The 24,527-nt window shown below is 44.0% G+C and overlaps 2 protein-coding genes across 2 annotated transcripts in view; one reads left to right on the forward strand and one right to left on the reverse strand.

The window, feature by feature from the left end:
- cog5 (component of oligomeric golgi complex 5) overlaps positions 1–24,527 on the reverse strand; it is a 91,009-nt gene that overhangs the window by 60,236 nt on the left and 6,246 nt on the right. The window contains exons 4-6 of the mRNA XM_055938134.1: positions 20,598–20,652; positions 20,303–20,372; positions 16,423–16,543 (exon numbers count right to left, since the gene is read on the reverse strand). Of these exons, the coding sequence (XP_055794109.1) occupies positions 16,423–16,543; positions 20,303–20,372; positions 20,598–20,652 (246 nt within the window). The remainder of the gene's footprint in view (positions 1–16,422; positions 16,544–20,302; positions 20,373–20,597; positions 20,653–24,527) is intronic.
- LOC129865380 (G-protein coupled receptor 22-like) lies at positions 39–4,375 on the forward strand. Its single transcript, XM_055938131.1, has 4 exons — positions 39–389; positions 1,186–1,312; positions 2,572–2,718; positions 2,983–4,375. The coding sequence occupies exons 2-4, from the start codon at positions 1,190–1,192 to the stop codon at positions 4,063–4,065; spliced, it is 1,353 nt and encodes a 450-aa protein (XP_055794106.1). The 5' UTR covers positions 39–389; positions 1,186–1,189; the 3' UTR covers positions 4,066–4,375.

The raw sequence follows: 24,527 nt of genomic DNA on the forward strand, positions 1-24,527 counted from the left end.
CGGAATACAGTGTTTTTATTGGATGCACGAGAGCACAGACCAGTCCTCTGTGATCCATCACTGTTGTTTGCAGCTTCTGGGTCAAATAAATGGAGAAATGTTTTGAAGGTGGACTGTTTTTTCTCTCATGGTGGAGCTGAATTTGAAATAGAAAAGGAAGGATCCAAGAAACGCAGTTTCAGCTTGCTCCAACTGCCCTCATCGGCATCATAATCTTCCCATTATTTCGACAAAGGGCTGCACCACTAGGATTAAACGTGTACCAAGTGGAGATTTCGTCTACTACTACAGAACTATGGTTGGATCTTATGATTTCCTATTGAGGCCTTAGCAAGTCGGCTCTGGCTGGTTCATGGACTCTTGAAGGGGAGACGGCACACGAGGGAGGGGTGAGTATAGTGTGTCTGCAATATGAATGCTTACGGAGCCACAAAAGGACTGTCTGGTTCTGGACAGTTTCTCTGGACAGGACAAGCCTCTGGACAGATCACACGGAAAACTGTTATATCTAGACATAAAAGCAAAGCAAGGACATGAATTACCGAAATACTTAAGAACATGGACACATTGATCAAAGTAGCCACAAAACACAACTCTAAACCTAATGTAACAACAAAACACTGACATAAGTGAAGCACTATTAGTTCTAGTCAGCTAACAATTTAACATGATAAAGGTGTCAGCAATGAAGGACTAAAAGGGAGAGTACTCATTTTTCACTCTTTCCACAAAGAGAAAAACTCTTTCCACAAAGAGAAAAGCACAGCGGAAATCTGCGGAAATTGGCTTTTTGATTTATAATTGCCACCTTTTGTAAGATTCCATCAAGATGACATCACAAAATGAGTTTGTGATTGAAACGTCCACACTCGAAAGGTAAAAATACACTCAGACGAAGTCCCAGACACAAAAACAGATAGATTGACAGTTAAAAGGAATAGAAATAGCCTATTCTACACTGTTGTATGCTCCCATATAACCTAGTTTCAACTTTTTGAAGGTACAGGAGATGACAATGAGACGCATAAGACATAGATGAGAGGAAGTCAATAGTCATGTAAACTATACACTTTTGTGGTGAAACACAACACCTTTATCTCCCCCATATATATATGTTAATGCAATCAGTCCCGGTTCTGATCTCTCTCCTTCCCCTCCTCTCTCTGTGTCACCACGTCTCTCTAGGATAATGCATACCCCTCCTGTGCTGATCTCAGAAGCCGCCATGAGCAACGTGACTGTCCTCGACACCTCGGATCCCTCTAACCTCGATATGACCCAGTCTGCCGCCCCCTACCCCGTCAGCTTCCAGGTACACGCTTACATCACTTTTCTTTAAAACTTTGTTCCACGTCAGTTATCGTGATTAAAGCAGTTATCACAGAAAAAAAAGCAGATTTCACGATTAAAGCTGACAGTTGAAGTCAGAAGTTTACATACACCTTAGCCATCTATTTTGTGAAGTGTTCCAGTCCTTCTTGCAGCAAAGCACCCCCACAACATGATGCTGCCACCCCCGTGCTTCACGGTTGGGATGGTGTTCCTCGGCTTGCAAGCCCCCCCCTTTTTCCTCCAAACATAACGATGGTCATTATGGCAAAACAGTTCTATTTTTGCTTCATCAGCCTAGAGGACATTTCTCCAAAAAGTATGATCTTTGTCACCATGTGCAGATGCAAACCGTAGTCTGGCTTTTTTTATGCCGATTTTGGAGCAGTGGCTTTTTCCTTGCCGAGTGGCCTTCCAGGTTATGTCGATATAGGACTTGTTTTACTGTGGATATAGATACTTCTGTACCCGTTTCCTCCAGCATCTTCACAAGGTCCTTTGCTGTTGTTCTGGGATTAAGTTGCACTTTTTGCACCAAAGTAAGTTCATCTCTAGGAGACAGAACGCGTCTCCTTCCTGAGCGGTATGACGGCTGTGTGGTCCCATGGTGTTTATACTTGCGTACTATTGTTTGTACAGATGAACGTGGTACCTTCAGGCGTTTGGAAATTGCTCCAAGGATGAACCAGACTTGTGGAGGTCTACAATTGTTTTTCTGAGGTCTTGGCTGATTTCTTTTGATCTTCCCATGATGTCAAGTAAAGAGGCACTGAGTTTGAAGGTAGGCCTTGAAATACATCCACAGGTACATCTCTAATTGACTCAAATGATGTCAATAAGCCTATCAGAAGCTTCTAAAGCCATGACATAATTTTCTGGAATTTTCCAAGCTGTTCGAAGGCACAGTCAACTTAGTGTATGTAAACTTCTGACCCACTGGAATTGTGATACAGTGAATTATAAGTTAAATAATCTGTCTGTAAACAATTGTTTGGAAAAATGACTTATGTCATGCACAAAGTAGATGTCCGAACCAACTTGCCAAAACTGTAGTTTGTTAACAAGAAATTTGTGGAGTGGTTGAAAAACGAGTTTTAGTGTATGTAAACTTCCGACTTCAACTGTATATCGCAATGAAAGCAGTTATCACAATGAAATTGGTTATCACGATACAAGCAGATATTACAATACTATTATTGTGATAGCATTTAGTTTTATGATAATGCCACTATTATCCTCCAGGTGTCACTGACAGGGTTCCTGCTGCTGGAGATTGTGCTGGGCCTAAGCAGTAACCTGACAGTGCTGGTCCTCTACTGCATGAAGCAGAATCTCATCACCTCCGTGTCCAACATCGTCACCATGAATCTGCATGTCCTAGACGTACTAGTGAGTGTCAGTATTTGATGTTTCCATTAGGCACAGGCCTCAGATCAGTGAAAATACAAACTTTAACCATTGGGAGGGAGAACACAAAACTGACCTTAGATCAATGTGTGAAAATTCCAGTGAGTGTCTAGGATTAGATGATTGCAGTGCAATTGGTCTGTGACAAATCTCTAGATTCTTCAGGAAGCAGGCCACTATCTTCTGTAGAAGGAGACAAATTTAACTAATAATAATCTTAATACTTATTTATCTCTCTGGTTCCAGGTGTGTGTGTCTTGCATCCCTCTGACTGCCGTGGTAATACTCCTCCCCCTAGAGGCTGATACAGCGCTGGTCTGCTGCTTCCACGAGGCCTGTGTCTCCTTCGCTAGCGTAGCCACTGCCTCGAACGTGCTAGCCATCACTGTCGACCGCTACGACATCTCAGTGCGTCCAGCCAACCGCATGCTAACAATGGGCCGCGCCGTGGCTCTGCTGGGCTTAATTTGGGCTATGTCCTTCTTCAGTTTCCTGGTCCCCTTCATGGAGGTGGGCTTCTTCAGTGATTTTGGCTCAGAGTTCGTCAACCAGACTGCAGTTGCCTCTGTGGTCCATACTAATGAGTACTATACAGAGCTGGGGCTGTACTATCACCTCTTGGCTCAGATACCCATCTTCTTCTTCACGGCCGTAGTCATGCTGGTGACCTACTACAAGATACTCCAGGCACTGAACATCCGCATCGGGACGCGCTTCCAACACAACCAGCCCAAGAAGAAGCCCCGCAAGAAGAAGACCATCTCCTTGACCACCGCAACGCAGGTGGAATCTACAGATGCGTCCCAGGGCAGCGGGGCAGTCCGAGGGGGCGGAAACCCACCTGCGGTCCTGTCCATGCGGACCTCCGTCTCCGTCCTCATGGCTCTGCGCAGGGCCGTTAAACGCCACCGGGAACGGCGGGAGAGGCAGAAACGCGTCTTCAGGATGTCCCTACTCATCATCTCCACCTTCCTGCTCTGCTGGACGCCCATCACAGTCCTCAACACGGTCATCCTCAGCGCAGGGCCCTCAGACTTCACGGTCAAGTTGCGGTTGGGTTTCCTGGTCATGGCCTACGGGACGACCATCTTCCACCCGCTGCTCTACGCCTTCACCAGGCAGAAGTTCCAAAAGGTGTTGAAGAGCAAGATGAAGAGGGTGGTGTCCGTGGTGGAGGCTGAGCCCACGCCCAACAACGTGGTCATTCACAACTCCTGGATCGACCCCAAGAGGAACAACAAGAAAGTCACCTTCGAGGAGACTGAGGTCAGGCAGAAGTGTCTATCTTCCCAGGATCCGGATTCAAACAACATCGTCTGTCATCCATGATAAGGCTATAGTGCATCGTGAAGATTGGCGCGGCTTGGGGGAAGTTGTTAAGTCGAAAGACATACCTCTCAACAGAGGTGGCAGAGTGGGATAACTTGGAATAAGCTATGTCCATCTTCAGAGAAAGTGGAATAAAGAGATCATTTCTGAGAAGCCATTGAATATCTGCATGTCTAGAGGGAGTTGGTAGACATGAGTGTGCGCCATGGTCAAGATAGAAAAGCTTCGGTTCAGAAGATGCAGAATAAGAGAAAGTGGATTATGAGGACGTGAAATAAGAATAAAATGGATTAAGCAATGGACACATACAGGGTGAACATTATCAGTGGACACATACAAAACATTATCAGAAACCAACTCATTTAAAAAAGGGAAACCACTTATCCAAAGCAGTAATGTAAATGAAAGTGTTTTACCTGTATAGTTACCCTAAAGGGGATAATGTATTACTATTTATTGTAAGAGGTTGATGCGGTGTCAAGGACAATTTAAACGAAGTACTGTACCTACTGCATGGTGTTGTTATAGCCCGTAACATAATTATTGTGTAGTCATGTACAGTGTATAGAATAAATATATGTTTACAACACAAAGGAAAGATTCACCCGTTTTGAATGTTATATCGTATTGTGCATCTCTGAGCTATGAGCAATGATGCAAAATGCGTCATACCGGCTGTATTTCTGCCTGCTCGAATAGTCTTTTAGCTCAGACACACATGAAAACAAATGACCCCTGGAATCAATAGAACATAGCTCAGAGATAGACAAATACGATATAACATTTAAAATAGGTGACTTTTTCCTTTAAGCACTAAGTATTTGTCCTTTTATAATAAATAACGTGAAAAAAGTTTAGAGCCCATTCTGTTGGGTATTCTGGTTAAAGGGTCTTCTGTCACATATTCCCCACTTTATTGCGCTTTTGTAAACTTGGCCACTAAGGCACAGATGACATCAAGTCAGTGTAGTGCCACAAATATTTACAGGTGAAATTCCACTTCCCTCTTTCCTGTCCTCTGAGAGTCTCTTTCCATGTGCCTGTTATATGTGTGATTTAGTGTAAGATGGAGGGATGGAAACAGAGGCAAGCAGCACTTTACAACCTAAGCGAGAGGCTGCAATCTGAAAACGAATCACAGCATTACTAAGACGTGACCTTATGATTTCAACACATAATCAGCGCCTGTAGCCTAACCATCCTGAGGTGACTCCAGCTGCTCTACCGGCCGTAACGCAGCTGTTATGCTACTTCTCTTATTATCTAGCCACAGGCCGGGGTGAAGAGAACAACATGGCTGCCAAAACTGGAGCCTGCTTCCTTTCATAATCACACTGAGGCCAACTGGCAAATCAATCTGTATTTTCTGGTTGGAGTTGGAGGACACAGAGTGACTGAGGACTCGGACCTACTGCAGTCCATAGCGCTTAGCAAAGCTGGGGCAAGTGGGGGGAGAATTGTGAAGTGGTTTGGTCACGGGCTATGCGGCGTTGATAGGACACTCGCCACAACACTTGCCCTTGCCGAGCTCCCCTCTCTCCCACTCTCTCTCACGCTTGATGCCTTGTGATTACCAAGGCTAGGTCTGCTAGCTAGATCATAAAGGCTGACTGTGGCAGACGATGCATCACAATCACTCTCCCTCCCCGCCACCATCATGACATAGCAAGGTCAAGGTGGTTTTCCCTATTACTGTGTCAGAGATGCGGTCACCGTCACACACAATACCAATGTACTGTACCTAGCAATCTGTTCAGCTGAGAGAGGGCATCTAGATGCTAGGAAGGGGAGGGGATGTGAGCGAGGGGAGAAATGTCTGGACACTTAAAGAATGACTCAACTATTGTAATGCATTCAAGGCTAAAAACATTTTGTCTAAACTACCATTAAAGATGTCCTTGCAATGTTTGTATTGGGCATGTGTTTGTAAAATGTACATCCCTCTCATATCTCTCGGCCGATGAGATAATAGGGTACATTTCCTTTGAGAAATTATTTTTTGAGGAGGGGATGTTAACAACTTGACCTACAGTGTGTGGGGGTGTGGTCATATGCCATATCAGTCGAGGCACCATGTGAGGTCAGGAAGAGAACGGCGTAAAAAAACAACAACTCTGGAACAGTTTGGCTGGGCGTCAACCGCCCCACTCTGTAGAGGTCAGAGTGGCTCTATGCTTTGGGTATGGTATGCAGCCAAGCGTTCGGTTTTAGAACCCTCATCGAATGGCCCTCTGAGTCTCCTAAAAATCACTCCGTCTCTATGAGCATTTTAGGAGCTGGGGTACTTGGCTGGCTATTTGCCAGCGAGCAGCTGGTTGGTGAAGTTGATTGAAGATCCATCTAACTGTTCAGTACAGGTTGGCTCGCTCCTCAAGTGCCATTACTAAATGAAGGCAAGAACCACTTGTTTATATGAAGTAAATGAGTAATGCATAGACAAACCAACACTGTACCACAATCTTCACAACTTGACTGATTTTCTATGCCTACATAGAGGATGTGCACACCGCACAGGTTCACGAAGGTTAGATTCCAGGCTACATTTCCTTGGTCGAAAACATCAAGCCTATTCTTTATATAGGCCTCGGCTATCGGTCTACATGAGTAGAGTGCCGAGGAGGACACATTGAACCGCTCTCCTCTCTGAAGTAGCAGAGTAATCTCGCCTGTCTAAGCGATCAGTCTCACAGAACTCTGAGTCATCAGACCGGAGAGGAGCAGAATTCTATTCTAGAAGGAGATGAAGAAAGATGAGCCTTGACAGAGATGTCAAAACCACCAAACATTCTTCAGGAAATATAGACCTATCAGCATTGCCAGCTGGGGAGCCGAATGGAACTTACTGATAAGATTGGAATAGTTGGTTCAACTTCTCATGAATACTTCCTAGGGTGTTTGGTGACATCATCTTAATCCTGTATGTCATCCCGGGCGCTACCTGGAAAACTACTCAGAGTAGGAGTATCTGACTGAAATATCCGCCTCTGTACCACACCATTTCCCACCCTCTTAGCTCACTTACTGCACACCAGGCCCCCTCTCTCTCTATCCATCGCTCACTCTCTCTCCTTACCTTTCCATCTATACAGTATCTCTCTCCTCTGTTCCCTCTAACAACACTCAGCCCAAGGTCGCACGTGGCCGATAAGAGGAGTGCTTTTGATTCCGGAGGCCCTGCGTGTTCTAGTGTTCTGGAGTGTTCTGTGTGCCAGGGTTATTATGTAAAAGGTCGTTGTGCATTTGTTATGTATGACCAAAAAAGGTCTAGCTCATATGAGGAGAGTTGTTTTGTGGTGCTGGGCCTCTCAATGGCTTAGCCAACTGCCACCTATACTTTGCCAATAAATTGAACACAATGAATTGCCTTTCCATTCCCATCCTTGTCCCCCACCTTTCTTCAATCTGCCCTCTCTTCTCTGTTATCCTTCCTTCCTTTCCTCCACTCCCATGTGAGTAGCCTCTGTCTGACTGACAGTCAGGACCATTGTGTCATTATAGTTGGTCACTGAGGCTGGCTGTTGTGACTGACGGTTACCACAGTGACTGACACTTCATCCGCTCTGACTGACAGCCAGGGCTGTGGTCCCACAGCAGCGGAAACCAATAAAGCCGAGATATGAGAGGAAGACGACATAGACACGAGTGGATTAAAATATGCCAAAGATATTGAGTCAAATGAGACAATGCAATACCACCAAGTTATTGCTCGATAACGTCATATGCAGTCACATTGAAAATACAATGAACAAAAATATAAACGCAACATGGAAAGTGTTTGTCCCATGTTTCATGAGCTGAAATAAAAGATCCCTGAAATGTTCCATACGCACAAAAAGCTTTTCTCTCAAATTTTGTAAACACATTTGTTTACATCCCTGTTGGTGAGCATGTCTCCTTTGCCAAGATAATCAATCCACCTTACAGGTGTGGCATATCAAGAAGCTGACTAAACAGCATGATCACTACACGTGCACCTTGTGCTGGGGACAAAAGGCCACTCTAAAATGGTCAGTTTTGTCACACAACACAATGCCACAGATGTCTTAAGTTTTGAGGGAGCGTGCAATAGGCATGCTGACAGCAGGAATGTCCACCAGAGCTGTTGCCAGAGAATTTAAGGTTAATTTCTCTACCATAAGCCACCTCAAACTTTGTTTTTAGAATTTGGCAGTACGTCCAACCGGCCTCACAACCGCAGACCACATGTATAACGTCGCGTGGGCCAGCAGTTTGCTGATGTCAACGTTGTGAACAGAGTGCCCCATGGTGGCGGTGGGGTTATGGTATGGGCAGGCATAAGCTATGGACAACAAACACAGCTGCATTTTATCGATGGCAATTTGAATGCACAGAGATACCTTGACAAAAACCTTGAGGTCCATTCATCTGCTACCATCACCTAATGCTTCAAGATGATAATGCACGGCCAAATGTCGGAAGGATCTGTACACAATTCATGGAAGCTGAAAATGTCCCAGTTCTTCCATGGCCTGCATACTCACCAGACATGTCACCTATTGAGCATGTTTGGGATGCTCTGGATCGACATGTACGACAGAGTGTCCAGTTCCTGCCAATATCTAGCAATGTCGCACAGCCATTGAAGAGGATTGGGACAAAATTCCACAGGCCACAATCAACAGCCTGATCAACTCTATGCAAAAGAGATGTGTCGTACTGCATGAGGCAAATGGTGGTCACACCAGATACTGACTGGTTGTTTGATCCACACCCCTACTTTTTTAAAAGGTATCTGTGACTAATAGATGCATATCTGTATTCCCAGTCGTGAAATCCATAGACTTGGCGCTAATTTATTGATATCCTTCCTTATAGGATCTGTAACTCAGTCAAATCTTTGAAATTGTTGCATGTTGCGTTTACATTTTTGTTCAAGTATCGTTTGTTTTCTATTATAAGTAGCAGATTCACGTAGCAGATATCGAACGTTGTAGTAAATTTGATCCAAGTCAAAGCCAATCCTACAACAGACGGCTACGCTACACAGTCCAAAATCAGTGCAAGTAAAGGGAATAGGGATGTGGCTTTTGATTCCCTCCTCAACAACAGCAGGCTGCTCTCTCTCTCTCTCTCCGTGCCCCCTCCATCCCGCCACTGCATCCACTTCAATCACTTTATTACATTCGGCAGGTGGCTCTCCCCCCAGTCACCCCCTCCTGCAGCCATCCATCCATCCCTTGTCTACTCACTCTTGTTCTTTCTCCACCACCCATCCCCCATCTGATCCCCTCTCCCTCTTCTTCTCCTCCTATTCAGTCTCTCCCTCTCCTCCCTCTCTGCTACCTGTTCAGTGTTTTCATCCCTGCCCAATGCTACAGGCTGACAGAAGAAAGCACTCCAAATCACATTAGGCTGGCTGTGCTGTGTGATTGTATTAGGCCAGCAGCAGTATCAGACCTGTAATTCAGGCCTATTATAATGTCCTGGCAGTTGAAGAAAGGGGGCTGAGAGTGGATTGAAGACCGACCGGCGCGGAAAATTACTGGCTGGAGATTGATTTCTGTCTCCGTTGAAAAGCTTGCTAAAAACAGGGAAAACAACCAGGGAGGTGTCTTGAGAGTCAAGAAAGAGGGAGAGGAGGAGGTTGGGAGGAGGAGAGACAGCATGATGCCAACGAGAGAACAGTGACTCAATTAGCTTTCGTCTACCATTCAGGCGGCAGTTCGAGCAGAGGTGGCCATTCGTTGTGCTTTGCCAGTCTCATTGTACCTACAGTAGATCATTGGCTAGTTCAACAGGTAGGCCTACCGCCACCTCTTACCCTTAAAAACAATTGTATAGTTGTAACCAGATTTTCAGGACCAATCCTGTCCACAATAACAATTTCTGGTATTGGCGGATTTGGGAAATTCCCACCAACATGATCATGTGAAACCCCACATGAAGTGAACTCAACACTGAACACACTCAAATCAGCTCTACGGGACCAGAAGTCACAACTGAGTCAACAACCAAACTAATCTTATTTAGTGTGATAGAGAGAACTGGGTATTGTACTGTGAGAGACGTTTGACAACATGACTCCAATGTGGGAGAGAGTGTGTGTGTGTGTGTGTGTGTGTGTGTGTGTGTGTGTGTGTGTGTGTGTGTGTGTGTGTGTGTGTGTGTGTGTGTGTGTGTGTGTGTAAAAGCCATATCTTACTCTGAGCCCCTGGCATCAGTGGTTCTTTGGTGTGTGTGTGTGTGTGTGTGTGTGTGTGTGTGTGTGTGTGTGTGTGTGTGTGTGTGTGTGTGTGTGTGTGTGTGTGTGTGTGTGTGTGTGTGTGTGTGTGTGTGTGTGTGTGTGTGTGTGTGTGTTAGGGCTGGCCCAATTACCATATAAGTGACGGTTATGGATGAAGACCATCATGAAAATAAATAACCTGTCATAACCGTAAAAACAAATACAAATAATTTGGGACGAACAGCTGACTGAAGACAGGACAGCCGTGCATTCGTAACATGACAAAACGTTGTTGCTCCTTTCTGAAAAAAGCAATGTGTTGTAGCAAACGAGGCAACACCCCTGACAATGCAGCAGTAGCACCTCTAACCATGGCAATTTGACTGGTAAACTCATGGGTACACTCGCAATGGCTGCCTGTTATTATGATGCAATAATTTCCACGGTAATGTAGAATGCTAATGCAAATTATGTTAACTGATGTGGTTCTTACAATGGAATGTATATTTTGCGTGTCAATTGAGTCACAGCACATATTGATGGTTAGACTTCTTGCTTTTGCTTCCTGCTTCGCTCCTAAGGGTACACTCGCAATGTTGTTGTTTTGTTGTTGCTGTCATTTAGCAGACACTCTTATCCAGAGTGACTTACAGTTGTGAGCGCATAAGTTTTCATATTTTTTTCCCTCATTTTGGTCCCCCGTCGTAATCAAACTCACAACCCTGGCGTTTCAAGCGCCATTCTCTATCAACTGAGTCACATGGGATCCTGTGGGCCGTCAATCCACCTATTATGGCATCATTGATTTGAATGGGGACGCCTGTTCTATTCATTATATTTCTATGGCAGCACATGCAGTCATGAGTGGAGAGGAGAAAATGGGCATAAAATATATTTATTATTTATTTTTGCTATTCAAACAGTTTTACAGAGACCGCGGTCATTTGGCGGACCAATTACCATCATCCAAAATTCCATGACCGTCACAGGCATGACCGTCACAGAGTGTGTGTGTGTACTAGCTCTTATAAAAGCCACATGATCCACATGCATGGAGAAACAGGAGTAGAACTAATAAATATGTACAATGTGATTTCTGAAAAGGACATAGATTTTTTCTACCACCTCTCTTTCCCTGCATTGGTTAAATGCAATAAGACTCTTTCTGAGAAATTCACTGGAATCCCTGTCGGGGTACTGCAGTATAATGAAGACTACTGTTAATGTTAAAAGTCCCTCCAACCACAGCATATAAATACATTTGCATAGTACTTTGTTCTGCACTTGGCAGACAGAGTACTAGATTCAGCGTTGAGTCACCAGCACAGAGTGTAGAAAACAGGGAACGAAAGCATCATTGTTCTCTGTTAGCCTACTTGGCTTGCGTTTGGTACAATCTGTGAGAAATGATAACGGAGGGTACGTTCCAAATGGCACCCTATTCCCTATGTAGTGCAATACTTTTGACCAGGGCCCATAGGGAGCTGGTCAAAAGTGGTGCACTATAGGGAATAGGGTGCAATCTATACAGACTATACAATGGCCTGGTGTTCCTACCATACATAATCCCTTATCCATACATTGAATGGTAAATTGCATCCCTGAATGACTTTACAGCTCACTAGCTAAATGTAGAATATTGAGCACAACACCATCAACCCCAAGCTCTCGAAAACCCTTCTCCGTATGTAGGGTTTTCAGCCATTACATTCGTCCACATTTGGCTCCGTGTAAACTACAATTCTGACCATGTGTTTTAACGTTTAGAAACTTGAATAACCATCGCTTTCGCAACGGTTTCCGAAACGCATGCTAATACGCCCCTTATCTAACATGTCAGCGAGAAAGAATCTTTCAAACAATAAAAGACACACTTCCTGTAGCAGTTTTGCACAGATTCATACACTGACAAACTACACTTCCTCCCCAGTTAACGTACACAAATTCAGAGCATGCTAGACAGCTAATTAGCACAGGTGGCGGCCTGTCTTCTGTGAACAAGCGCTGTAACCTGGAGATATTGCCGTGCGGAAACACTAACCCTAAACCCTATAAAAAAGTGTGTATTAATTTGCTTTTTGTTTTTTGAAAATTACTTCTTGCTGATTTGAAAGATGTGTTCCTTGTTTCCAAAACAGTACCACAAGTGATGTATATTTAACCATTAAGGCCCAAGGGGGTGTGGTATATGACCAATATACCACGGCTAAGGGCTTTCTTTTGCACGATGCAACGCGGAGTGCCTTATTGCTATTATAAACTGGTTACCAACTTAATTAGAACAGTAAAAATAAATGCTTGTCATACCCGTGGTATACGGACTGATATACCACGGCTGTCAGCCAAATCAGCATTCAGGCCTTGAATCACCCAGTTTAAAATAATGTTTAGAGTAAGCATTGGGGCTCTTAACAAAACTCCCCGGTCAGAAGATACTATCGTCAATAGGCGCTGAAGTAGTTAGCGTCTATGAATGGGGTAACCAACCACATGAATACCTGAAACACAGGGCTCCAGACTGCAACCATTTAGTCACATTTTGCGACCCTTTGAGTTGGCTGTGCGAGTAAGATTTTTTGAAGAGGTCGCATCGGTGCGAGCTGCACATTCTACATGGTCACTCAAAAGCGTCATTTTTTAGAATGCTAAAACCATGGTTTGGTCAAACAGTAAAGTGCATTATCCTCATGATTCTGTGACTGTTTCGCTGTGGCCTGCTGCTGTGTCCAGCGAGACCCTCCTTTCCCAGGGGAAAAAAAGACTCAAGGAGAAAGAAAAGAAATTCAGAATTTATACCATTTTAAAATAAAATTGCGGGGAAAACACAGCTATCTTGTTGTCACCGATAAAAGAGAGAAGGGTAATATATTTACAGAATATAGCCTGGCCTATAGGTCAGGTATTAATCAAGTGCTGTGCATTGCTTAGCCAACACTGCACTCCAAAAACACCTTAAAGTAAATACCAGGACATCCGTACTGTGGGAAAATATAATCTTGTTCTTGAGCAGCAGAAATTTATATATTAAAGATATCTATCAAACTATTAATTCCTCCTGATTCCGGCTTACAAGCAAAAATTAAAGCAGGAAGCACCAGTGACTAGATCAATAAAAAAGTGGTCAGATGAAACAGATACTAAGCTACAGGACTGTTTTGCTAGCACAGAATGGAATATGCTCTGGGATACCTGTAGTGGCATTAAGGAGTACACCACATCAGTCATTGGCTTCATCAATAAGTGCATTGATGACGTCGTCCCCACAGTGACCGTACGTATGTACGTACATACCCCAACCAGAAGCCATGGATTACAGGCAACATTCTCACTGAGCTAAAGGCTAGAACTGCCGCTTTCAATATGCGGGACTCTAACCCGGAAGCTTATAAGAAATCCCGCTATGCCCTCTGAAGAACCATCAAACAGGCAAAGCATCAATATAGAACTAAGATCTAATAGTACTACACTGGCTCTGACGCTCGTCGGATGTGGCAGGGCTTGCAAACCCATACAGACTATAAAAGGGAAGCACAGACGAGAGCTGCCCAGTGACACACGCCTACCAGATGAGCTAAACTACTTCTATGCTTGTTTCGAGGCAAATGGCACAGAAACATGCATGAGAGCACCAGCTGTTCCGGAAGACTGTGTGATCACGCTCTCCGCAGCCGATGCGAGTAAGACCTTTAAACAAGTCAACATTCACAAGGCCGCAGTGCCAGACGGATTACCAGGACGTGTACTGCGAGCATGCACTGACCAACTGGCAAGTGTCTTCACTGACATTTTCAACCTCTCCCTGTCCGACTCTGTAATACCAACATGTTTTAAGCAGACCACCATAGTGCATGTGCCCAAGAACACTAAGGTAACCTGCCTCAATGACTACCGACCCGTAGCACTCACCTCTGTAGCCACGAAGTGCTTTGAAAGGCTGGTCATGGCTCACATCAACACCATTATCCCAGACACCCTAGACCAACTCCAATTTGCATACCACCCCAACAGATCCACAGATGATGCAATCTCTATTGCACTGCCCTTTCCCACCTGGACAAAAGGAACACATATGTGAGAATGCTATTCATTGACTACAGCTCAGCGTTCAACACCATAGTGCCCTCAAAGCTCATCAATAAGCTAAGGACCTTGGGACTAAACACCTCCCTCTGCAACTGGATCATGGAATTCCTGACGGGCCGCCCACAGGTGGTAAGGGTAGGTAACAACACATCCACAACGCTGATCCTCAACACAGGGGCCCCTCAGGGGTGCGTGCTCAGCCCCCTCCTGTACTCCCTGTTCACTCATGACTGCACGTCCAGGCACGACTCCAAAACCATCATTAAGTTTGCCGATGACACAACATTGGTAGGCCTGATCACAGACAACGACGAGACAGCCTATAGGGAGGAGGCCAGAGGAGGCCAGAGACCTGGCCGTGTGGTGCCAGGACAACAACCTCTCCCTCAACGTGATCAAGACAAAGGAGATGATTGTGAACTACAGGAAAAAGAGGACCGAGCACACCCCCATTCTCATCGACGTGGCTGCAGTGGAGCAGGTTGAGAGCTTCAAGTTCCTTGGTGTCCACATCACCAACAAACTAACATGGTCCAAGCACACCAAGACAATCGTGAAGAGGGCACGACAAAACCTATTTCCCCTCAGGAGACTGAAAGGATTTGGCATGGGTCCTCAGATCCTCAAAAGGTTCTACAGCTGCATCATTGAGAGCATCCTGACTGGTTGCATCACTGCCTGGTATGGCAACTGCTCGGCATCCGACAGCAAGGCACTACAGAGGGTAGTGTGAACGGCCCAGTACATCACTGGGGCCAAGCTCCCTGTCATCCAGAACCTCTATACCAGGCGGTGTCAGAGGAAGGCCCTAAAAATTGTCAAAGACTCCAGCCACCCTAGTCATAGACTGTTTTCTCTGCTACCGCACGGCAAGCAGTAGCAGAGCGCCTGGTCTAGGTCAAGAGGCTTCTAAACAGCTTCTACCCACAAGCCATAAGACTTCTGAACACCTAATCAAATGGCTACCCAGACTATTTGCATTGACCAGCATTGTCCCCCCCCCCCTTTTACACCGCTGCTACTCTCTGTTGTTATCATCTTTGCATAGTCACTTTAATAACCTACCCACATGTACATATTACCTCAACTAACCGGTGCCCCCACACATTGACTCTGTACCGGTACCCCCCTTGTATATAGTCTCGCTATTGTTATTTTACTGCTGCTCTTTAATTACTTCTTACTTTTATTTCTTATCTGTATTTTTTTTATAAAAATGTTTAACTGCATTGTTGGTTAGGGGCTCGGAGTACGTCGGCATTTACCAACCTAGCGTGTTCGCAGAGGCTATAGTGAGACGTAAGCAGTGTCTGAGTCAAACCAGACAGTTCTCAAAAAAACAAGGAGGACCCAGGCACTATTCATGTATTTAAAATGCCTTTATTACAAAACAGCATGTTCAATAGAACAAAATCTTTCCAAAAACATCAAGATAAATGCATTTTAATTATATGAAGAGCACTAATTTTTTGATTACCCTTAACCAAAGAGCACTTTCCACCTACAGAACAAACATCTACTAACTAGTGTGTCCTTGCAGCGCTTCCTATCCTCCCTTTTCTTCTATAAGTCACTCACCCAGCTCTTTGAGGCTCTGAGTAGCTTTGGTGATCTCAGCACCACCTACACCTTCTACAGTAGGCCTAAATGAGGGGAGTTTCACCTTCGTGTCAGTAGAATTATAGTGAATGAGCAGGGTCGCTCACCCAGTTCGTTGTGGCTGATCTGGGCAGCCTTGGGGATCGCATCACCGTCTACACCAGGGGTAGGCAACCCTGTTCCTGGAGTGCCGCACGTACTGGAAGATTTTGTTCCAACTACACCTGATCAACTGAGCGAACTGATCAGTTCAATGATTGCCTAAATTCAACACACCTGGCCTTCCAGGTCAGTTAAATCAAAAACATGAAGTGCCTGCGGCACTCCAGGACCAGCGTTGCCTATCCCTGATCTACACTCTCTTTACAGTAGGCCCAAATGAGGTGAGTTAACCATGTCAGTATTACAGTACCCAGTTCGTTGAGACTTTGAGCAGCCCTGTCAGTAGTACAGTGCAGTGTATCAGAGGTGAACAGGCAGTGGTCGCTCACCCAGTTCGTTGAGGCTCTGGGCAGCCTTGGTGATCTCCCTGCTTCCCCCCTGGAGCTGGCCCTGCAGACGCTTGGACAGGTACAGGATCCTGATGATCCTTCGCAGCAGGTCACACGCCACCTGCGAAAAATAGGAAAATATATAACCAAACAAAATAGAACCCCATCTGAACCAGTCTTTCTGAATCTCTATGAGAAGATGTGAGTGAACGTCAAAACTAATATGGAACGACCCTCTTTTTTCGTCATAATTGATTGAAGATCACTTATTCTAAATGATCTCGAATCAATCACTGTTGACATTTCCAAGTATTTATTTTCCTATTGCCTATATAGCAACAATAATGCCGACCATGGGCATATCAATAGTGGTAATAATAACCATGTGTCTAGCAGCATTGTGGAGCTGTGTCTGGGGCTGAAGGACACAGAGATCAGCAGTGTGTTTGGGCTTAGTAGTATGTTCAGAGGAATGGATGCAGCGAGAGAGCTGGGGGTCTGTCCCTTGAGCCTCTGTGTGTCTGTGAAGTCTATGTGTCCGTCCCAAGTGTCTGTGTGTCAGACTGATTGCTTTATCTGTGGGTGGCCGAGAAGCTTCCATTTTGTGAGCGAACACTAGACTAAAAGATAGACAAAGCACTCTCCTATTCCCCCTGGATATATAGTCTGATCCTTTCCGGTCTCCTTCAGACCCACAGAGACAGACAGACGGACAGAATACAAACACACACACACCCTAACACCAAGGACATGACAGTCCCTGGGAGAGAAAAGTGAAAAAAGAGGAGTCTCAGATATTGGTCCCACAGCACCACTGTCTGTCTGTATAAAATAATATAAAACATTGCAACTATTCTATTCAGAAACCACAGCACCCTCTCCTTTCACAAACCAGGCCCGTGTTCATCCTAAGATCTTACCAGCCTGACATGCCTGCCTGCCTGCTACTAGTATCTTCTCTGCAGGATGCATGTCTGAGGTGTAGATTACAACAATAACACTCCACACACACACACACACGACAAAGCAGAGACAGAGCATCAGAAGACAGACAGAGCTAACACAGAGCCATGTTTGAGGAAAGAGCCAGTTAGAATCACAGTAACCTTTCTGACTGAAGCAATATTCCATCAATATTTAATAAGACTTCCCCTCGACTCCAAAGACGACAGAGCTGCAGCGTGTGGGCAGTGTGCGTAAGTTGACTGAGAGCCTGTAAACCCAGAGAGTGTCTATTTCGCTCTCTATCTGGCCGCGGCTACCCAGCCTCGGACAGGACAGGGTCAGGTTGATCACAAGAACAGGTCTTATTGTAACAGGGGTACAAATTCAACCTTTAAATCACCTGATTGCTTCTAAACGGGGGGCCACTGATATCGAGGTGGATTAAAAACCACAACAGTGATGTCACAGGTTAAGATTGCAGATGCTATCTGAGAACAGGATCAAAGTAATTCTGCTTGAAAGGTTGAGATAACGTTGTAAACCTTTAACATGGCTTTTATGTATTATATAGTGGAGGACTTACCAAGAAAAACAGATGCATTTTACATAACAGCTAGGATTCCTGGTATAAAGATCGCTCAGCCTCCAAAAGCACAGTTCTATAAATCATCTTTATAAATATACCCTTCTCCAAAGTGATGGCGAGTAATTCCATAATGGCAGGCATGTGCAACAAGAGTAAAAGGGGTCATATACAGTGGCTTGCAAAAGTATTCACCCCCTTGGTGTTTTTCCTATTTTGTTTGTTGCATTACAACATGTAATGGACATGCACAAAATAGTCAAAATTGGTGAAGTAAAATGAGAAGAATTTTGTAAAACTGAAAAGTGGTGCGTGCAAATGAATTCACCCCCTTTGCTATGAAGCTCCTAAATAAGATCTGGTGCAACCAATTACCTTCAAATGTCACATACTTACTTAAAAAAAGTCCAACTGTGTGCAATCTAAGTGTCACATGATCTCAGTATATATATTACACACACACACCTGTTCTGAAAACCCCCAGAGTCTACAACACCATTAAGCAAGGGTCACCACCAAGCAAGCGGCACTATGAAGACCAAGGAGCTCTCCAAACAGGTCAGGGACAAAGTTGTGGAGAAGTAAAGAACAGGGTGGGGTTATTGAAAAAATAACTGAAACTTTGAACATCCCACGGACCACCATTAAATCCACTATAAAAAATGGAAAGAATATGGCACCACAACAAACCTGCCAAGAGAGGCCCGCCCACCAAAACTCACAGACCAGGCAAGGAGGGCATTAATCAGAGGCAACAAAGAGACCAAAGATAACCCTGAAGGAGATGCAAAGCTCCACAGTGGAGATGGTGTATCTGTGGTGTATCTGTCCATAGGACCACTAAGCCGTGCACTTCACAGAGCTAAGCTTTATGGAAGAGTGGCCAGAAAAAAGCCATTGCTTAAAGAAAAAAATAAACAAACACATTTGGTGTTCGCCAAAAGGTCTGTGAGAGACTCCCCAAACATATGGAAGAAGGCACTCTGGTCAGATGTGACTAAAATTGAGCTTTTTGGGACATCAAGGAAAATGCTACGTCTGGCGCAAAGCCAACACCTCTCATCACCCCATCCCCAGAGTGAAGCATGGTGGTGGCAGCATCATGCTGTGGGGATGTTTTTCCTCGGCAGGGACTGGGAAAGTGGTCAGAATTGAAGGAATGATGGATGGCGCTAAATACAGGGAAATTGTTGAGGGAAACCTGTTTCAGTCTTCCAGAGATTTGAGACTGGAACGGAGGTTCACCTTCCAGCAGGACAATGACCCTAAGAATACTGCGAAAGCAACACTCGAGTGGTTTAAGGGGAAACATTTAAATGTCTTGGAATGGCCTAGTCAAAGCCCAGACCTCAATCCAATTTAGAATCTGTGGTATGACTTAAAGATTGCTGTAAACCAGCGGAACCCATCCAACTTGAAGGAGCTGTAGCAGTTTTGCCTTGAAAAATGGGCAAAACTCCCAGTGGCTAGATGTGCCAAGCTTATAGAGACATATCCCAAGAGACTTGCAGCTGTAATTGCTGCAAAAGGTGGCTCTACAAAGTATTGACTCTGGGGGGTGAATAGTTATGCACGCTCAAGTTTTCTGTTTTTTTGTCTAATTTCTTGTTTGTTTCACAACAAAAAATATTTTGCATGTTCAAAGTGGTAGGCATGTTGTGTAAATCAACTGATACAACCCCCCCAAAATCCTTTTTAATTCCAGGTTGTAAGGCAACAAAATAGGAAAAATGCTAAGGGGGTGAATACTTTCGCAAGCCACTGTAATATTTGTGGTATTTAACGTTCAAATAAATATCAATGGGTAGATCGATGCTAGCATAAAACATACAGTATCATTGTTGTAAACCATTGAGTACAGAGCAGCATGATAGACACTGACATCTGCTATAGCTACATTGTATTAACAGGTTAGAAGAGGACATCCCAGAGCCATATACAGCTACATAGATCTCTATATGGCTCTGGGTCATTGTTATCTTTACAATTTAAAACAGGAGGATCCTGGAAACTGTCCAATATGCATTAGGCGACCTTGACAATGTGTACAGCATCTAACTTGAAGTACCTATCTTGAAAATGGGGAGTGAGACAAAAACCCAAGCAAATATTGTCTATACATTTCTCTACTTCAGAAACATGGAAATCAAGTCCATTGCAGAAGTAGAGATAATGCCAGAGTGCTGATAACAATACAGAGGAAATCTTCCCCCTGCTATTGAGCCTCAGTCCACAGACATACAACAATACAAAACCAACACAACAGATAGTTGTGATATGAGATATTACACAACAGATAGATATTACACAACAGATATTATGCCTCTCAAACACAAGGAGATGGATGGACACCTGCAATCTGGCGAGCTGGGCAGTCCTGGCTACAATCTTATTGTAGGGGTCAACGATCTTTGTCCTTATCCTACGAGAGAAAACAAATAGAAGGTTGAGTGCTGTTATTAGAGGGTCTCTGAACACAAGGGTAATATTTTGCCTTGATCATTCCCTGTGATGATGTGTTATGGTCTGTTATAGGCTTGGAGTAGGTAGATAATGCACCTAACCACTGGGTAAGATGTTTCTTCATCACCATAATGGTTGAGATTGGGGTTATGTTAATCTGGTCCAAGATCAGTTGTTAACCTACCTGTCCACAGCACCCTGCAGAGCAGCGATCCTGGTCTGCATCATCTGCAGGACCCCTGAGAAACAACACACAAACATCTCACTCAATATATTGACATACTTATATGATTGGCTTTTATGTATCCTTAAGTTGATTGTATCCTTGGTATTAAACACTTGAAACTTCTCTTGAGCTTTTGGTCTCAATTCCTTATTGCAAAGAGGTTGCAATAGTATTTTTCTTTTTTACAATTGGTGCCACAAACCAGATTCATCCTTGAAAGACAGACTTGGTGGGAAGGAGAATAGGTAGTGGAGGTGGCAGGCCTAAAATAAAAAAAAAGGTAAGCTAGTTTCTTACCAATACCTCCTGTGCCCCATAAGGGCCATCTACTCTTTCTGTTTTATTCCTCAGTCATGTTTTTTGAGGTTGCTGTGAAACAGTATCTGTAGGAGAGTGAAGTTTAAAATTGTTTATGTGAAACCATTGATGGCGGGAGAGGTATCCAGAAAGAGAGCAAGGGTGCAGACTATTGGTAGTAGTTTTGGGGAAGGACTGTGACTAGGACATATCCGGACTATCTAGCACAGGTCTATAGAAGGTCTCCGGGTGGGGGCATAACGGTCGGGTTGTATCATCGTATGGTCTGGGGTGGGAATTCAGTATACAGAGTCTCACCATAACGTGCTGTTGTTCGGGGGTTGTTCAACCCAGACGGGTCATATTCGGTGATCGATTTCGGGTAGGGGTGTGTCCCTATCAGAGAAAAGATGTGCGGTTGTACCATGTTCACCGGAAAGACAGGGTTCAGAGGAAGGGGATCCTGGAGTGGAGACTTGTATTTAATATAGGTGAAAACAATGACTTTGTGCGCTGGTTTTCATGGGTGAGAGCTGTATTTGATGCAAGTATCCACAGGTGAAATATATATCATGTATATGGTGAGGAGCCTGGAATTATAGTATGGGAATTGGTAGAAAGATATACACTACCGTTCAAAAGTTTGGGGTCACTTAGAAATGTTGTTGCTTTTTAAAGAAAAGCTAATTTTAAACATCAAATTGATCAGAAATACAGTGTAGACATTGTTAATGTTGTAAGTCACTATTGTAGCCGGAAACGGCTGATTTTTTATGGAATTTCTACATATGCGTACAGAGTCCCATTATCAGCAACCATCACTCCTGTGTTCCAATGGCACGTTGTGTTAGCTAATCCAATTTGATCATTAGAAAACCCTTTTGCAATTATGTTAGCACAGCTGAAAACTGTTGTTCTGATTAAAGAAGCAATAAAACTGTCCTTATTTAGACTAGTTGTGTATCTGGAGCATCAGCATTTGTGGGTACGATTACAGGCTCAAAATGGCCAGAAACAAAGACCTTTCTTCTGAAACTCGTCAGTCTATTCTTGTTCTGAAAAATGAATGCTATTCCATGCGAGAAACTGAAGATCTCGTACAACGCTGTGTACTACTCCCTTCACAGAGCAGCACAAACGGGCTCTAACCAGAATAGAAAGAGGAGTGGGAGGCCCCGGTGCACAACTGAACAAGAGGACAAGTACATTAGAGTGTCTAGTTTGAGAAACAGACGCCTCACAAGTCCTCAACTGCAGCTTCATTAAATAGTACCCGCAAAACACCAGTCTCAACGTCAACAGTGAAGAGGCGACTCCGGAAAGCTGGCCTTCTAGGCAGACTTGCAAAGAAAAAGCCATATGTCAGATTGGCCAATAAAAAGAAAAGATTAAGATGGGCAAAAGAACACAGATACTGGAAAGAGGAACTCTGCCTAGAAGGCCAGCATCCCGGAGTCGCCTCTTCACTGTTGACGTTGTGACTGGTAACAAGTTTGAGTCGGAATGGAAAAATACTCCTTGTAAACTCATAAAACCTTGGGTGGGTTTTTAATCTCGTGAATCATTTTATTTGGTCTTATTCTGAAATAGATTTATAGAATTGACAAAAGGGTGGACGGGTCACGAGAAATTAGAGTTGGGGTTACCAAACCTAAAATTGCCTTTTTAAAATGTTGTAGTACCGTGGTTATGGAAAATCAAGAAGAAGAGAGACCAGTCATTACGGGAGTGAATCTTTGGTGAGATAAATGTCGCCGTGTCTAAGGGTAGTACATGCTAAATTAAGTGCATATAAACAATGGGGTGGATTAAAACAAAGGACTAATAATTGGAGGGAGGATAGTGGATTTATCATTATCGCGTTTGGTTTGTAATTTAAAACGTACGAGTTGCTGATTAAGATGTAGCATAGTGAATGCTAACGAAATGTACACTTTCTCTTCCAGGAGAGGGTGTCATTTTCTTTCTTTCTCTTTGGAAGGATTAGGCTGTAAAATTAGCTCCCAGATAAGTAAGACCTGGCCATTTGTGCGTCTTCGCCATATGGTTTACCACACACACACCAGAATGCAAACACAATTTACCAATTATGAATATGGGTTAGTGGTGTTAATATCGTGGGATTTATTGTCAGGGTCTTTTCAATTTGGTTTGAAACTGGGTGAATGAATGATGGAAATGGTTTAAATGGTTTCTGAAGGAAAGGGAAAGAAAGGGAAAGGAAATACATAATGGTGGTGAATGACTTTTGTCCTGACTTTCTGGTGAGGCCTGATCAATCTTATTAGAAATAATGGACAATAGAATTTATAGAGTTATCAAGAGTTATAATACTAATTGGATGTTAATAGCCTAAGTTGTTTATCTTTGATTTAACAGGCAGTGTTATGTCGGTTAGTGTTTCTGTATTTGTTTTGATACTAATTTCACCAGATTGGGGACGCTGTGTTGCTGGGATTTCTCCCGAAAGGTTAGCGATATAACTCCCTGTCCCGGTATTTGCGGTGAGATAGACAGTATGGTGGAGTATAGGACAATTTGGAAAATGGTTTCAACAGTTCGTGGTTATGCTCATTGGCATTAACGTTATAGGGAATTGGAAGAGCGGAATGGAATGTGACTGGGGATGGCTCATAAATTAAGGAAGTGAGTACTAGAGTCTCAGGGAAAAGGTACCACTCTATGTATATTGTTACAGGAGATAGCTCGTATGAGAGGACAGCGAACTGCACAATATAGAATATAGAGACTAGTATGAAGTATATTGAATGTCACACAGACCCAGATCATGGTGATGGTAGCAGAGATAGTATTGTCATTTGACAATTTTGTCAACTTTCAATGAGGGGTTTGTCAAAGAAGGTATAACGCTTAAAAGAAAAACCACAAATTCCTGTATACAGGAGGCTACATCAACGGAAGGGAAGTTTGCTGTGATAATATCATCACATCTCCTGAAGAGTGTGATTAAGGAACATACTCTGAGTTTGTTAGGTTGGATACTATTCCAACGCCACCACAGGACTCATGCCACATGAATGGGTAACTGGGAGAATGGGTAACTGTCACAAATTAGTCATTTGGCCATACTGGGAGAATCTATGTTGTCCTATTGTCAGGAAATGACCCATGCGTTGCAGTGTATATCTTCCCAGGTGAAAGAGACCCACTGTAGACTCCCTCAGGATTGGAAAGCACACTCACTAGAGCCAGGAGACGAGGTGTGCTTGAAGGTCCATCAACCGGGTACCTTTCAGCCCAGGTGGACCAGACCCCACACTGTCCTACTAATGACTGACACAGCAGTAAAAGGTGTCGGGAAGGAAGGCCTGAATCCACGTGTCCCAGGTGAAAGCTGTACCAACACCTACTGACATGGGAGAGGCTGAGCAAGATGGATAGGCTTTGATAGAGGTGATGATGGAAAGAAGGAGTGTAGATCACACTGTAAAAGGGCTATAATGTGGGGCCTAGGGAAATTTTTTGTTGGGGTAGTGTTTGTGGCGGCTGCAATTTCTATTTATTTTGTTACCTTTATTTAACTAGGCAAGTCAGTTAAGAACAAATTCTTATTTACAATGATGGCCTACC

This window comes from Salvelinus fontinalis, chromosome 11, assembly GCF_029448725.1.
Source record: "Salvelinus fontinalis isolate EN_2023a chromosome 11, ASM2944872v1, whole genome shotgun sequence".
Classification (NCBI taxonomy): Eukaryota; Metazoa; Chordata; class Actinopteri; order Salmoniformes; family Salmonidae; genus Salvelinus; species Salvelinus fontinalis.

Bases quoted from the DNA above. Each gene is read 5' to 3' on its own strand.
- LOC129865380 (XM_055938131.1), top strand. From the start codon at position 1,190: ATGCATACCCCTCCTGTGCTGATCTCAGAAGCCGCCATGAGCAACGTG. The intron at 1,313-2,571 runs GTACACGCTTAC...ATTATCCTCCAG, and splicing joins CCTACCCCGTCAGCTTCCAG to GTGTCACTGACAGGGTTCCT. The intron at 2,719-2,982 runs GTGAGTGTCAGT...CTCTGGTTCCAG, and splicing joins TGCATGTCCTAGACGTACTA to GTGTGTGTGTCTTGCATCCC.